Genomic DNA, 15,626 nt, shown 5'->3' on the forward strand with positions numbered 1-15,626 from the left:
CTAAGATACGAGCTAACATTAGCTGGCTAGTTAGTTAACATAGCCTATGTAGCATAGTTTCTTTTTTAGGAAAGTTTGATTAATCATCCATAAATAGCCTTGACATCTTAATATATTATTAGTACAACATATTACTTAGCAAGTTTTAGATTAAAGTTTTTGTCTTCTGTGTAAAAATAACTTTCCTGGGTATACATTTTTGTAATAAAAATAAGCTTCTGTTCCATAAACTTGGTACTGATAACAACTTAACATTATTTACATTAGTCTACCATTTTGGGGTCTTTGCTTATATTCCAATATCATTATGCCTCAATTAGCTAGTTATAGATTAAGAGTTGTTGTTTAGGTGTACAGATGACTTGCTGCTGTGTATAATAATTTGTGTTGAGAAAATAACATATTTTGTCAAATATTCTGTCAAATATGTACTCTTATGAAACTTCCCTAGGAGCACTGTTGAAATATTTTGGACGTGGGTCACAACCAACGCCACCTGCCCCAAGTTCCAGTGCTACAGTTGATGATGATTTTTCAACAATCCCAGATCAATATATTTATATGGATAAACCATGCCTTTGTTTTTGAAAGACAGTTGCATTACTTTCTAATATGACATCTAACATGGCTAGCTTTTATTATTATTTTCATCTTTCATCAGGTCCATCCTCTGCAGGCGAGGAGCACTTCCCAGCACGTGCATCCACTGATGTGGTCATCTATCCTGTCTGACTCAGAAAGGACTGATCTGGTAAGCAGAGGGCCACTGCCTATAAAGGAAAACTTCACATTCCCTGAAAAACCTGATGGCCGAAGCTTCCACTACACCTACAGAAAGTCAATTAATGGGGACAAAATGTAAGTGGAGCTGCTCACTTATTCAAAAAGAAATGATACTGTCTACAGCTCCTGCTGTAAATTGTTCTCTAGGAAGTACACAAAACTGGTAACAGAGGATCAACAGGATTGGGTAAATATAGGTGTGCTACTGTTACATTTAAACCGTAGAAGGGTAAAATCATGCCAGGCAGACATTGGTATGTTGTAAGCAACACAGCTACAACTAATACAATTGATAAGGGGTGTGTTAGATTTATAGTGTGCGAATAATCAAGCATTGACAATATTCAATCATATTGGCGGCACCGAGGGGCCCCCAAATCAAATTCTGCTTAGGGCCCCATAAAGGCTTGGGCCGGCCCTGATTAACATTATGCCACAAATGCTGCTGATTGAGCTTAACTTGTAATGAACCTGCAATATTCCTTTAAAAGAGTCATATTAAAAATCATCTAATTCCAAAATTTCGCAACATAACTGGCCACATTTATGTCACCATCAGCATTTTTGGCATTATGAAACTTGGCCTTCAACCACACACAGTGAGATAATGTGGAGGAAGTAGGATAGATTCTGTTCTTCCTAAACACAAAAAGTGATGTGGGAGCAAAATGTGGTAAAGTCAAGTCCAGCCTTGTGCTGTCCTGGCTGTGTGTAGCACCTACAATCTGCACATCTTTCTGAAAGAGCCCAATTTTAGAAACAACTGATCATTTCAGTCCAACCTTGGGAGTTTGATTTTTGCACAGATTGTTTTGCAAAGAGGCTATTAAAGAACGGAGCAATTGAAAACAATACTTGGTAGCAAACCTACAGCTGGCTAGTAAGTGTGGCAAAGCTTCAGGGAACAAAAGTAAAAAATCATGACCCCTTTAATATTATACCCTCAAGTGACCATGCGAATACATGCATGGACATTGTATTTTGGCTTCAGTAAATGCAACACGTAATTTAAATGTATTTAAACTGAATGATCTCAGTTCAGGAAACTCTGTGCTGTCAGTAAAAGGTTACATTTTGGAAGCATGGAGTCATTTGACAAAACAACATGGCGCCGACCACAGTGGAGTTTGTCTTTGGGAGAACTACCAACAAAACTACATCTTGTAAGAACAACTATATGATTTTACATTGAAACCTGTTTTTGTCAAAAGATTAGTCTCTAGTGTCATCTGATTTGCCATTTGAAAAATTTGAGCGATTAAAGCGACTAAAGTGTACTTTAGCATATTTCTTTTCTTAGAAGTTCTATATTTACAGTGCATTCTCACATTGAGAATCAATGGGTTCATCCAAAAGCTGAAAGATTTTGCTTTCAGATGCTTTATATGGAGTTAGGATGAAAATAAGTTGCATTTCGAACTGTTCTGAGACCAGTGCAGACAGACAGCACACTGGATGTTAAGTCATTTACTATATAGGGAGCATCCTATAGCTCTCTATACAGCTAAGCACAAATACTCCTAAAATCCAACCAAAAGTTCAGTTTCAGGCTGCAGATGATGTTTGAACCACTCAAGATGTTTGGGAGACATGGTACAATAGTAATCAGTAAATAGATTCAGAATTTATATTGTATAATATTTTTTTAACATGGTTGGCAGTGATTGGATGATGCTGACCATTACTTTGAATCAGAATTAGTTATTCTAATTTCTGATGTAATGTCTGTAACATCTTAAAAACACAAATAATCAACACTTCTTGATATATAATAAACAATTTGATTACAATTGTTTAAAATTGCACAACTTAGTCCCACTGCCCACATACTATATGTTCCCATAAATGTTTAGGCCCATGTGTATTAGGCTCTAATAGTTACAAATCAAAAAGTCAAATGGAAAATGCACACAGCAGTCATCCTCAGGTCTCAGGAGCATACCAAATTGAGAGAGAAAAAATTGCCAGGACATGCATTTTATGACACTTAAACACTTTTATTCTCGTTCAGCCATATACACACACTGCAGCCTTTTTATAGTGTTAAAATGTCTTTTTTAAAAGTCATATAGTAAACTAATACATGCCTTTATGGATAGATATTTATGTACTATATATGCATATTCTTATCTCCACAGACAGAATGCGGATTCAGTAAATCAAACATAGGCCAGTCACAGTGAAAGTAGTAGCAGTGTTCAACCTAATGACATTGCTCTTGTTAGAGGAAGACATTTAGTGCTGTTCTAGGGCAAGTTTCCCCACATCCTTATTTTAATCTTAACTATTATAAGGGGAAAGCACAGCTGGCCACAGATCAGCACCAAAAGACAAACTCAACTAACACAGCTGCATTTATCTGCAGTTAAATAGGAAATAAATCAAACAATATCACATTGTACAATCCTTCCCAGGAATCTGAAGCCAATTGTGATTTGGTGAATCCTTAAGGGCATACAGTATGTTGAGTATATCACAATGCACAGATTCATTCAGTTCCATTCTGTTTCGCACGTTTCGTTATGACACACGTTTAAATTAAATACAACATAAATAAAACATAATTTTTTTTAAACCCCTTTTACTCACTTTCAAAACCAACAAAACATTTTGAAAGCATTAAATCTCACAAATACCTCAGAGCAATAATCTCTGACACATACTGATATTGAGCAATATATACAAGACAGAGAAAGTAATATAATTGAAAAATAAAATCTCAAATTTCCTTTTCACATCTACACACACTCACACACACACCCATAAAGAAAGCATGAATTCTAACTGAAAACAGAATTGATGAATTAGTTAAAACTGAAAATAGAATTGCATGTTTAACATTCAACATGTAGTTTGCCTCATTGAATAAAAATCCAAGAGCATTCCAACTTAACTTCCTGAGTCCTTCTTAAAATGCTTGCCACATTACCTCAAAGAACATTTTAAACCATAAGCAAATGTTAAAGTGACCTATTACAACAAAAAGCCTGTGTTGAAATGTTAGAAGTCCAGTAATGATAATTATGAGGGTAGGGTTGCTACAGATCACAGACACAAAGAGAGAGGGGTGAGATGACAGTGAGACAAAATTGACAGTCATCTAACCATAGAAAGAGTCTGACTGTTATTATGTGACTGCTGCTAGCTAAGCATGCCTGCTAATATCCTTACAGGTGGATAATGTGCACTACTGTCTTTTAAAAAATGCATATTATATATACTCTCCATTGACAGATTACACAGACACACAACACCCCAGCAGCTGATAAAGAAGGCAAGAAGTTTTAAGACATCTCAAGAGCATGTCATGATGTGGCATGATATAATGCAAAGATATTTTAAGTTCAATAATCGTGGTAGGCAGTGCAATACAAGTTCTGTTAATTCAAGCTTAAATGTTCAGAATATGAACGATTAAGATTTGAGAGTGAACAGTTTTCTGCTCGGAAAAACCCCTTCTTTTTTTTTTTGTTTCGTGTTCTTTGCAGCTATTAAGTTATTAAAGAGAAACAATGGATTAAAATGAAGAAACGAAAGGAAGCATACACCCTTTTGGTCACAATGAAAGGCAGAAAAAAACACATATGGCGAACTGGGAGTGAAAGAGAGTAAAGAGAGTGAAAATATTGTCCATTGACTTAAACTGGTCAAACAACCAGTTTTGACAGGAAGACTGTGAGTGAAGTGCACTCTGGGATTGCATGAGCATGGTGCATAGGGTGGGTAGGTGGGAGGTGCTCAAAGAGAAGATCGATAGAGAATGGGGAAGGAAAATTAAGGGGGAAAGCATCACTTTTCTTCAGCTTCGTCCATCTCTTTCTCTCTGTCATTTTGGGCACAGTAGTGGTGAATAAGTTGATGGATGTGATGCTGTAGGTTGTCATGGTGCTCAGGACAATCTTCTATCTGCTCCACGCACACACGCTTCTGTCCCCCAGCATCCCTCACTACTGACCGCCTCTGAGTTCTAGACTTCTGCATCCTCGTCCTGTGAGAATGAAAGGAAGGAAGGTATGGAAGGAAGGAAGGAAGGAAGGAAGGAAGGAAAAGAATGAAAGAAAGAAAAAGGTCAGCCTCCCACAGGGCATTAATCAAGATCAAGTGATTAAACCCTTATAAAAAATGGTACTGAATGATTATCATATACCATGCTGTTAACTGCAAGGTACTTCAAAGAATGCCATGATATTATCACGGTGCATGTCAAAAAAACATGGTATTAACAAGACCAACAAAAACTTAAAAAAACACTTTGACAGCGTGGCATGTTGTTGTGAGTGTAGAGTCAGATGGGACTGATTGGAGAGAGGAAGACACACTCAATTAGTCAATTAGAGAGAAATACAATGAAAAACATGCTTGGTTAAGGTACGTACACCAAAAAATATTTTTCTTGGAAGCAACAATATAAAAATTCCAAATCTTTCATTTTCCCCCCCAAAAATGACACATCTATCAATTACAATTAATGTTAAGTTAATGGAAAATGTTCCAGATATTTCTCAGTACACCACTATATTGAATTTATGTTGTCAGAAATAAAAAATCACAAGTACACATAAAGAGGCCAATCATGCAGAATTATGGGAAACGTTGAAAGGTGATCATCTATGGTGTTTTGGAACATCCTAACCTGAACGGCTTTTAAAGATCTGTCCACTGTGGTGGACACCATGCACCAGAGGGTTAATAAAGATTTACAGTATAGTAATTAATAAAGGCTTCAAAGGCCATTAAATAAGGCTTCATCTGCTTGCACGCTCACACACTTATGCACACCCCCACACACACAGGCAATGCCTGTCTCCCAAACCTCCTGATCACAGATCCATCAGGCTGAAGTATTTCCTGCTCTATCACTCGAGGAATCTGCACCTTCCTAAAGCCCCCAAAGTAGCTTAGAGCCTGAGGAAATGAGGCACACACTACATTAACACTAAATTATCCTTATGTGTTAGTGTTATTCAAGACAGGATACAATGTGATAGGAGAGACAATCAAGAACATAATGGAGATATAAAAAGAGCAACTATATTTGGTAATTTACAATGTGCTGCAGAGGATGCCTTAAAGGAATATTACTGGTTCAATAGAAGTTAAGCTCAATCGGCAGCATTTGTGGCATAATGTTGATTACCACAAAAATGTATTTGGACTTTTCCCTTCTTTTCTTTTAAAAAGGAAAAATCGAAGTTACAGTGAGGCACTTACTTTAGAAGTGAATGGGGCCATTTTTGGAGGGTTTAAAGGCAGAAACGTGAAGCTTATATTTTTATAAAAGCACACATTAATTCTGTTAAAACTTTATATTTAAATTTCTTTTATTTGAAACTATAAAGTTGTTTCAATAATTGTTTTTACAGTTGATTTATGGTTTTAGGGTTTATGTTGATACATGTTAATATGCATATTGTTAAAGATTTGTAGCTATACTTATAAAACTGTGACTACGTTTACATGTACACAGAAAACGTCTTATTGCTACAAAGCGGCGTATTGCATAAAAGCAGCATTCCCATATACAGTACATGCACTGTATAAGCGGTGTACTCTTCTCTCCCGTATACATGCGGTTCAGTCAGTAAGCTGCATTCTCCACAGCAATGTAATTTTACCTCGACGCTTGTGTAAATAACAAACATAGTATTCGAGGAAGACTTCACCATTTCATTCTCTGTTGCTTCAATTTATTTCCAAATATTGCAAAGTTGTTGCTGTGTTTGTTTCCTTAACTTTCTATCGAAAGCTGCAGCGGAATTTGCTGCAATAGTGGGGTTTCCCGTTCATGTGAAACTCAGGGATTCCATCAATGTACGAGTGATAACCATTAAACAGTCTCTTCCCTCGCCAGAGGGTTTTCATAATCAAACTTTGTTTTCTTTCAACGAAGGGATTGCACGCAACGTCGCCGTTATCGAATGGCTTTACGCCACATTGCTCACCCTTCAGCAAAGATATCTCAAACAACTCTTCTCTCGTCGGAGGGTTTTCATAATCAAATGTTGTTTATCATTCAACAAAGATACTGCACAAACAACGCTGGCCTAACGTAGGGCCTCATAACACATTGTTCATATTTGGCAAAGATATGCAAAAAAAAATGTCTACACCCTGAAAGATATCACTGAAATAAGTGTTGTGAGATATCGTGTCCGTGGAACGTGGACTCTGACGCTTTCTGCCTGTCAATCATTTAGCGCGTTCTCACAGTGTTGCCGTTGCAGGGAAATATTGAGGCTAAATGCCAAATTCTGATGTATAATTTGTCAGTTCAGGTGCTCTTTCGTTACTGTTGTGTTTGACAACTGAGGGAACATGCTTTTTGTCGGTTTCAATGGTATCGGTGTGGTGTTTCAGAAAGACGCGTCGTGGCTAAATCAACGGCTCAGTCTCGTGGCAGGTAGAATGGCTAATATCGCTAATAGCATCTTTTAATATACAAAATATTTGTTTCATGTAGTATTTCGTTTTTTCAGTTGAAAACATTCATCTGTATAAATGATGCGATCAGAAGATGATGTGGTTTTGTACACTATGGGGTTTTGAAGCAAGTTTGGCGCAGTGGAAATAGTTAACCTTGTGTAAATTGTCATGTGAATATTTAGCTTTATGCTGAGATAAAATAAAATTTTTAAATGCACCTTTTATCAAGCACGATTATGTTTTTTCTATCAAGAAAATCCATGTTAGATCATATTTATTTTTCTCTAGTAAGACAGTTACTATTACAGCAAAAATCTTATTCCTGATTAGAACTTTTTTATCGTTGTCAGGTAAAAATATATGAAAATCCTTACAGCCCATGGTGCAGGTTTTTTTTTGTTTTTTTTTTGGCAATTTTCTAGTTGGTAATAAACATTTAAACAGTTATCCATTGTATTTGATGTTGTAGGGTACTACAAAAAAGAAATATAATACGGAAAAGTAGGTGATATGTTAGCTTTTAGCTACAGCTTAGCGATTATTCTTATTTCTCCCACAATGCATTCCATGACGTCACATGAGGTACTCGCTGACTGTTGGACGACAGAAGAAAGCCCGTGGCCCGCCTTACAATTGAGGGAGAGTGAGACGAGGAGTAGCTAACTAGTGAAAGAGTGACAGTGACAGATTTATAAGTAAGTAGATAGATAGATAGATAGATAGATAGATAGATAGATAGATAGATAGATATAGACAGATAGCATAGATAGAATAGCATAGATAGTGAGAGATAGCTTAGCATAACAGATAGCTTAGAGATAGATAAAGAGTAGATCATAAATAACGTTAGTCAAAATGGTTTATTACTGTGTTTGTGGCGGGTGCAAGAACTCCAGCAAAACTGGACATAGGGTCCCAGGGGCGTCGGACTGGGGGGGTAAAGGGTACCGAGTACCCAGGGCCCGAGGCAGGGGGGGCCCCTTAGAAGTCAGTTTTCTATACATACATATTTGGTACGGGGGCCCAGCAAGATGGTTTGTACCCAGGGCCCAAAATTTGGTGCTACTCCCCTGTAGGGTCCATTCCTTCCCCAAGGACAAAGGGATCTTCCGAAGCTGTGTGCAGTTTGTGAAGATTAGGCGGGCAGATTTTTCAGCTAGCTCTGTCACTACCTACTCGAGAATATGCAGCGCGCATTTCAAAGAGGAGGATTACCACTCAGGGGATGCTAAGATGGTCTCACTTGGATTAAAGAGTGAGAGGAGTGCTAAATTACTTCCTAACACCGTGCCGTCTGTGACCGCAAACCTCTCTGCTTGCCCCGTCCCGAGGTCGAGAGACACCGTCTGTCGTAGCTGAGAAATTGCCACGGTAAGCATCATGCTAACGTTAATGTTTACAAGCTGCGTGTTAGCTAGCTCTGTGTGTATTTTGTATACCGTGTTCCCTTTGACACAGCCTCCACTAACTTACAAGCACGATCACTCTGACATTAGAAGAGCATATTTCGTGATTCACGAATAAAAATTAGAATAATAACAAAATTGCCCTGAAGTAAAAGTCCATATCATCATGAAAGCTTTATGGCTGTGCCATAGGTTATTGTTTCCACTGGGAAACTAACGTTAGTTGTAGCACACACGTCCCATTTTATTGATGGACTTATGAAATGACTGGGAATATTTACTTATCTTCTTGGAATTTCAAAGATGATAAGTAAATAATTCTCAGTACTTCCAAGTTGAAAATAAATGATTAAATGTTTCCATGTACTCCTGCAATGTGCTTGTACACCCAATGTGCTTGCGAATCACTGTTCTAAGTATTCATAGTATACCCACCCCTTATTTCACCACTACACCCATTTGCATTTTGCTGACCCTTTTTCATATTTGTTCTTCCTCATCCCAGTTAGACGCCATAGTAGCCAGTGCTAGTCTGCTAGAATTAGTTCAAGTAGCTGAGAACGGCTGAGGCTACATTCCACCGCGTCTACCTCATGTGACGTCATCGCCGAATCGCGTAAAAAATAACCGTTTCTAACCAAAAACTACAAAAACTGGACTTTAACACCATTTTGGAGACATTTCTAACTTTATATACATATCTTGACTGCTTTATCTACCCATTAATCGACAGTGGTGTTTAACCTGCACCATGGGCTTTAAAACAAGACACATTTATTTTTCTTGTTTTAGAAGCAACACTGCATAATATATTTAGGCTTTTTTCAGAGAATGTATTTTTTTTAAATGCATTTTATTGCATATTATTATTGCATATTATCTTACTCTACTGGTAGATTGTTTTACTTGTTATTATCTTGATTATATTCAAAATGTGTAAAAAAAACTAAATCTGCAAGTGCTGAAGAAGTAATCCAAAATATTTAGATTACGTTACTGACTTTGAGTAATCTAACAGAATGTGCTACAAATTTTTTTTTTCAGAAGGTATTCTGTAATCTGTAGTGGAACACATTTTAAAAGTAACCCTCCATACCCTGCTTGTTAAACACCTGTTCACCTTTTTACTGCAAAATTCTCTGCACAACAGCCACAGAGGCAGAATATGATAAATATTACTAGGCAGGTTTACATGTCAGGGGCTTCATCTTCTAGTGTAAGGATTACATTAATAAATATGCTTAATAAAATTATGTTTTAATGAAAATGTAATCGTCATTAATATTTTTATTATGAAGTAACATTTTTATAAAAGCAATAAGGCACTCGAAGCCGAGCTATACTGTGAATATAGGCGATGCTGAAGGGGTTGCATGCAACAACTGCAGTACAGCTTCTTAACCTTATTGCTTAAATATAATCAGCATTATGTTAGGATGAGTGAATGTAGGAATCTTCCATTAAAATAACATTATTATTCACAATATGATGTTATGAATATGTCTAGAATGATTGCTGAAATGAGCATCTCACCTGGGTGAAGTCATCTCGTGCAGAGGGCAGGTCTGTGGCGAGGAATGGATCCCCCTCGTGCTTCTCCATTATTTCTCCATGTACCATCGTTGTCTGGGCAGCCTTCCTGACCTCTTGACCTCCAGCAGGCCCCTCCTTTGAGGCTGACATGCTGTCTTTCTCATGGAAAGTCACCTGATATTAAGGTTAAACACAGTCTTTTTATTCAACAAAATGTTCCATATTCCCGAATTTCGAAAATGTTAATTTAGTTTAAGTGATTCAATTCAGATTAAGTTAATTTAGTGTAAGTGATTTTTATTTGTTCCATTATTTAATCAAGTGTGTAAGAGTGTGTGTGTGTGTGTTTATATATATATATATATATATATATATATATATATATATATATATTAGAGATGATTTGTAATAATGCTTTACAAACTAAGGTTAACTAAGAAAGGTCTTTCTTTCTCTTTCTCAAATGAATGTGCACAAGAGTTAAAACACATACCTGCAAATACTAGCCATCTAAAGCTATCTATCTTAGCTATTTATATAAGGACACCATAGACTCCTATTGTTTTTCATGTAAAGATTAATATTATGAAACAAACTTACCCTAACTCAAACCTGAACCCTAGCTGAAAAGAAAACCTCATGCATTTGAATTAAAGCTAATGTGTCTATATATTGTATGCCATCTTAATATGCAGGATCAACTATAAGTAAGAAATGTATAGGTTGATTTTACCTAAAAGTTTAACACTGTGGCATTTTCAAAGCATTCCTCTGTTTTTATGAGAGACCCATCCAGCCTGACAGAGAGTTTGGGATTATCTCTTTGTACAATCAATGGAAGATGGGGTACCTTTTTGGAATCTGTTTGAAAATGTATTAACTGTGCTATTTCGTTTAGAGATGCTAGTGGTGCAGATATTACACACTCCAGCTTATTTATATTTTTTCCTAAAAAAAAGAATGTCCCTACTGTAAGGGATCTCCTCTTCAGGGTGCTGTTCTCCTCCAGACCAGCAGAGGGCATTCTCCCCAGGCCCTCCCATGCAATGCTCCTCTCCACTCCTGTAGATGGCACCAACGCCCCTAACCCACTTCAACCATCCGCTCATCAACCCTCATTCCCTTCACCTGTGTTTTACCCTATATAAGTCTGTTTGTTTCTCCCCCTTTGTGTTCAGTCTTGAGCCTTTGTTCCGTGTTCCTCCCGTGACCAGTTCTCAGATAAGTCTTTTCCCTGTTGTGGATCTCCACTTACCACCAATTGTCAAGATTTCATTTCTGAGATGAGGAGAGTTTTCCTTCACCCCGCTAGTAAGGGAGATGTGGATCTTCGCCTGCTTCACCTCGCTCAAGGTACCCAGAGTGTAGCGGAGTTCGCCATCGAGTTCCGCACCCTTGCCACGGAGAGCTGAGAGCCACCTTTCATCATGCTTTGTCTCCTGAGCTTAAGGACAAGCTGGCTTTCCGAGATCCCACACCTGATCTTGAGTCTCTCATTGATCTGGCCATTCGGGTAGACCATCGCCTTCTAGAACACCAACAGGAGGTCAGATTGCGGGAGTCTGCTAACCCCATTAAACTGCCTTCGTTCCCTAGCAACTCTGAGGAACCCATGCAGCTAGGTAAAATCAGGATTTCCCAGGCAGAGTACAACCGACGGATGAGGGAGAGATGCTGTCTCTATTGTGGCAGGTCAGGCCATTTTCGCTCTGCATGCCCTGAATTGTCGGGAAAAGCCAACTCTCGTCCAGGAGGGGAGCCAGGACGAGAGTAGGGACCATCCCCTGCTCAGCGACCGCTGGTTTGACCTTCCAAGCCACCCTTACCCACGGCACTCGGCATCATCAGGTTAGTGCCTTTGTAGATTCAGGGGCCGCAGGAAACTTTATGGATTTCGAGTTGGCCAGGAGCCTCTCTATACAGTCTGTTAACCTACCTAGACCTCTTCTTATTATGGCAGTGGATGGCAGCCCTCTGGGTTCCGGACAGGTTGGTCAATGTACCCCGCCTCTCCAGCTAAGGGTGGGGCAACACCAGGAACAGATTCCGTTCCTTTTGATTCACTCTCCTAAGCTTCCTCTAATTCTCAGCTTCGCGTAGCTGAAAGCGCACAACCCTCACATTGACTGGTCCCGAGGGGTGGTTAGAACATGGGGAACCAACTGCCGTGTCTCTGATTCCGCCTTCTGCTGTGTCCCAGATCCACTAGGAGCATTCCCAAGACCCTCTCCAGGAATCGCCAGGCGGAACTATACCTCTGCTCCCGAGACCCTGTCCACGGAAGTCTTGGCTCCTCTCGAGATGGAGCCGGATAAACCCAGGTCTGTAACCCCTCTTCCCGAGTTATCCCGAGTACCCTCGGAGTATGCAGACCTCCTCGAAGCTTTCAGTAAGGACAGAGCTGCCTCACTGCCCCCTCATAGACCTTATGATTGCGCTATCGAGCTGCTTCCCAGTACCTGCCCACCCCTGGTAGACTCTATTCCCTCTCTGGACCTGAGAGATTAGGCATGAAGAAGTATCTCAAGGAGTCTCTGGATAATGGGTTCATCCGCCCCTCCACCTCGCCTGCAGGAGCCGGTTTCTTCTTTGTGGAAAAGAAGGATGGCGGCCTTCGACCCTGCATTGACTACCGAGGTCTAAACCGGATAACTGTCAAGAACCGCTACCCTCTTCCCCTCATGTCCACATCATTTGAGATCCTGCAGGGTGCCACCATCTTCACCAAGCTAGACCTCCGGAATGCTTACCACCTTGTTAGAATCCAGGAGGGAGATGAGTGGAAGACCGCATTCAACACCCCAACGGGCCACTACGAGTACCAGGTAATGCCATTCGGCCTGGTGAATGCCCCAGCTGTCTTCCAGGCATTCAATAATGACGCCCTCAGAGAGATGCTCTACAAATTCGTGTTTGTCTATCTGGACGACATTCTCATTTTCTCCCACAACTCCCAAGAACACGTTCAGAATGTTCAGCAGGTCCTTGAGCGGCTACTTAAGCATAAACTCTTTGTGAAGTTGGAGAAGAGTGAATTTCACGTCCCTTCAGTCTCATTCCTCGGCTTCTGTGTGTTCATGGGCTGCCTCCAGATGGATCCTGGCAAGATTCGAGCAGTCTTGGATTGGCCCTGTCCAACTTCTGTGAAACAGGTACAGCACTTTCTTGGCTTCTCCAATTTCTACAGAAGATTTATCAGAAACTTCAGTTCTGTTGCAGAGCCTCTCTCCTCACTCACCAAGAAATCAACCGGACAGTTTACGTGGACCAGCAGAGCAGACCAAGCCTTCAACATGCTAAAGCGACTCTTCACATCTGCCCCATACTTATCCTCCCTGATCCAGAGATACCCTTCTTAGTGGAGGTGGATGCCTCAGATGTGGGAGTCGGAGCTGTCCTGTCACAGAGGGGTAAGAATGATAATAAGCTTCACCCGTGCGCCTTTTTTTTCTCAGCGGCTTAACCCAACGCAGAGGAACTATGATACTGGGAACAGGGAACTGCTGGCCATTAAGATGGCATTGGAGGAGTGGAGGCATTGGCTGGAGGGGGCCAAACACCCTTTCCTCATTTGGACGGACCACAGGAACCTCACCTACATCCAGGAGGCAAAGAACTCCCGACAAGCCCGTCGGGCCCTCTTTTTTAACCGTTTCAATTTTACTCTCTCCTATCACCCAGGTTCCAAAAACCTCAAACCTGACGCACTCTCGAGGCAGTTTGATCCACCAGAGGGGGAGTCCTGTCCAGAACCCATTATCCCTACCTCCTGGGTGATTGCCCCCATCCAGTGGGACCTTGAGACGGCTGTCAAGAGGGCCCAATTGCAGCAACCAGGACCAGGTAATGGCCCTCCTGAGCTCCTCTTTGTTCCTATCCGTCTCGCTCTGAGGTTTTGCAGTGGGCTCATGCCTCCCTCCCTTCAGGACACCTGGGAACTACCAGGACTTGCAAGCTTGTCCAGAGGAGGTTCTGGTGGCCCAAGCTTCAGGGCGATGTCCGGACATTCGTCGCTGTTTGTCCCACCTGCGCCCAGAACAAGGAACCCAAGACCCACCCTCATGGCCTGCTGTTTCCACTAGACGCCCTTGGTCCCACATTTCCATGGATTTCGTCACTGGTCTACCTCAATCCCAAGGAAATACGGTAATTCTGGTGGTGGTAGACAGATTTTCTAAAACTTGTCGCCTCTTACATTTGCCTATGCTCCCCACTGCAAACCAAACTGCTGAACTATTAATGAGGCATGTCTTCAGGATCCACGGGTTCCCGCAGTATATGTTTTCTGACCGAGGCCCACAGTTCACATCACAGTTCTGGAAGGCGTTTGGCTGACTCATCGGATCCTCCATTAGCCTGTCATCCGGTTTCCACCCCCAGTCCAATGGCCTGACTGAGAAAGTCAACCAGGACATTGAGAGGACTTTAAGATGTCTGGTCTCTGATAACCACTCTACCTGGAGTCCTCGATTAATCTGGGCTGAGTTTGCTCATAACACCCTCTTCCATTCTTCCCTAGGCATGTCCCCCTTTGAATGTCTGTACGAATGTCTGTACGTCTTAGAAGAGAGCACATGCTGCGTTACTGAAAGCTGGCCGACAACAACAGAAGCAGACTAATTGACGTTGGAGGGTGGGTCCCACGCTTCGTCCAGGGCAAAGTGTCTGGCTATCTAGCCAAGATCTTCCTCTGTGGGTGGAGTCCAGAAAGCTGGCTCCACGCTACATTGGCCCATTCAAGGTCCTCAAGAAGATCAACCCTGTTTCCTACCGACTCTGTCTGCCCAGGTCCATGAAGGTTCACCCCACTTTTCATGTTTCACGCTTAAAACCTGTTGTTTGCTCCACTCTGTCTCCTGTTAGGAAGTCTGCCCCAGTACCTCATGTCATTGATGGCCAACCAGCATACACCGTCCATAGACTGCTGGATTCTCGCCGGGTCCGGGGGACAACCCAATATCTGGTGGACTGGGAGGGCTATGGCCTGGAGGAGTGGACCTGGGTCCCCGCTTAAGACATCCTCGATCTCTCCCTCATCGCAGAGTTCCACCAATCCCGAGGGATCTGACTGGAGAATGTCAGGAGCCGTTCCTAGGGGAGGGACTCCTGTAAGGGATCTCCTCTTCAGGGTGCTGTTACCAGCAGGGGGTGTTTCCCCTGGCCCTCCCATGCAATGCTCCTCTCCACTCCTGCAGATGGCACCAACGCCCCTAACCCACTTCAACCATCCGCTCATCAACCCTCATTCCCTTCGCCTGTGTTTTACCCTATATAAGTCTGTTTGTTTCTCCCCTTTGTGTTCAGTCTTGAGCCTTTGCTCCATGTTCCTCCCATGACCAGTTCTCAGATAAGTCTTTTCCCTGTTGTACTTATTGACCCTTGTGTCTCTTTTATTTCTCAGTTTTTGTGGAAAAAACTATTAAAACTATTAAAAGATTATATTTTTTTTGAAGAAATGCTTGGGTTCAACTATCGGGGAGT

The 15,626-nt window shown here is 41.1% G+C and overlaps 1 protein-coding gene across 1 annotated transcript in view; it reads right to left on the reverse strand.

Annotated features, from left to right (window-relative positions):
• Positions 1–2,773: 2,773 nt before the first annotated feature.
• Positions 2,774–15,626, reverse strand: part of LOC127643740 (ankyrin-2-like) — a 91,493-nt gene continuing 78,640 nt past the window's right edge. The window contains exons 47-49 of the mRNA XM_052126596.1: positions 10,146–10,319; positions 5,597–5,688; positions 2,774–4,771 (exon numbers count right to left, since the gene is read on the reverse strand). Of these exons, the coding sequence (XP_051982556.1) occupies positions 4,573–4,771; positions 5,597–5,688; positions 10,146–10,319 (465 nt within the window). The 3' untranslated portion in view covers positions 2,774–4,572. The remainder of the gene's footprint in view (positions 4,772–5,596; positions 5,689–10,145; positions 10,320–15,626) is intronic.

The sequence above is a fragment of the Xyrauchen texanus genome, chromosome 5 (assembly GCF_025860055.1).
Source record: "Xyrauchen texanus isolate HMW12.3.18 chromosome 5, RBS_HiC_50CHRs, whole genome shotgun sequence".
In the NCBI taxonomy this organism is placed as follows: Eukaryota; Metazoa; Chordata; class Actinopteri; order Cypriniformes; family Catostomidae; genus Xyrauchen; species Xyrauchen texanus.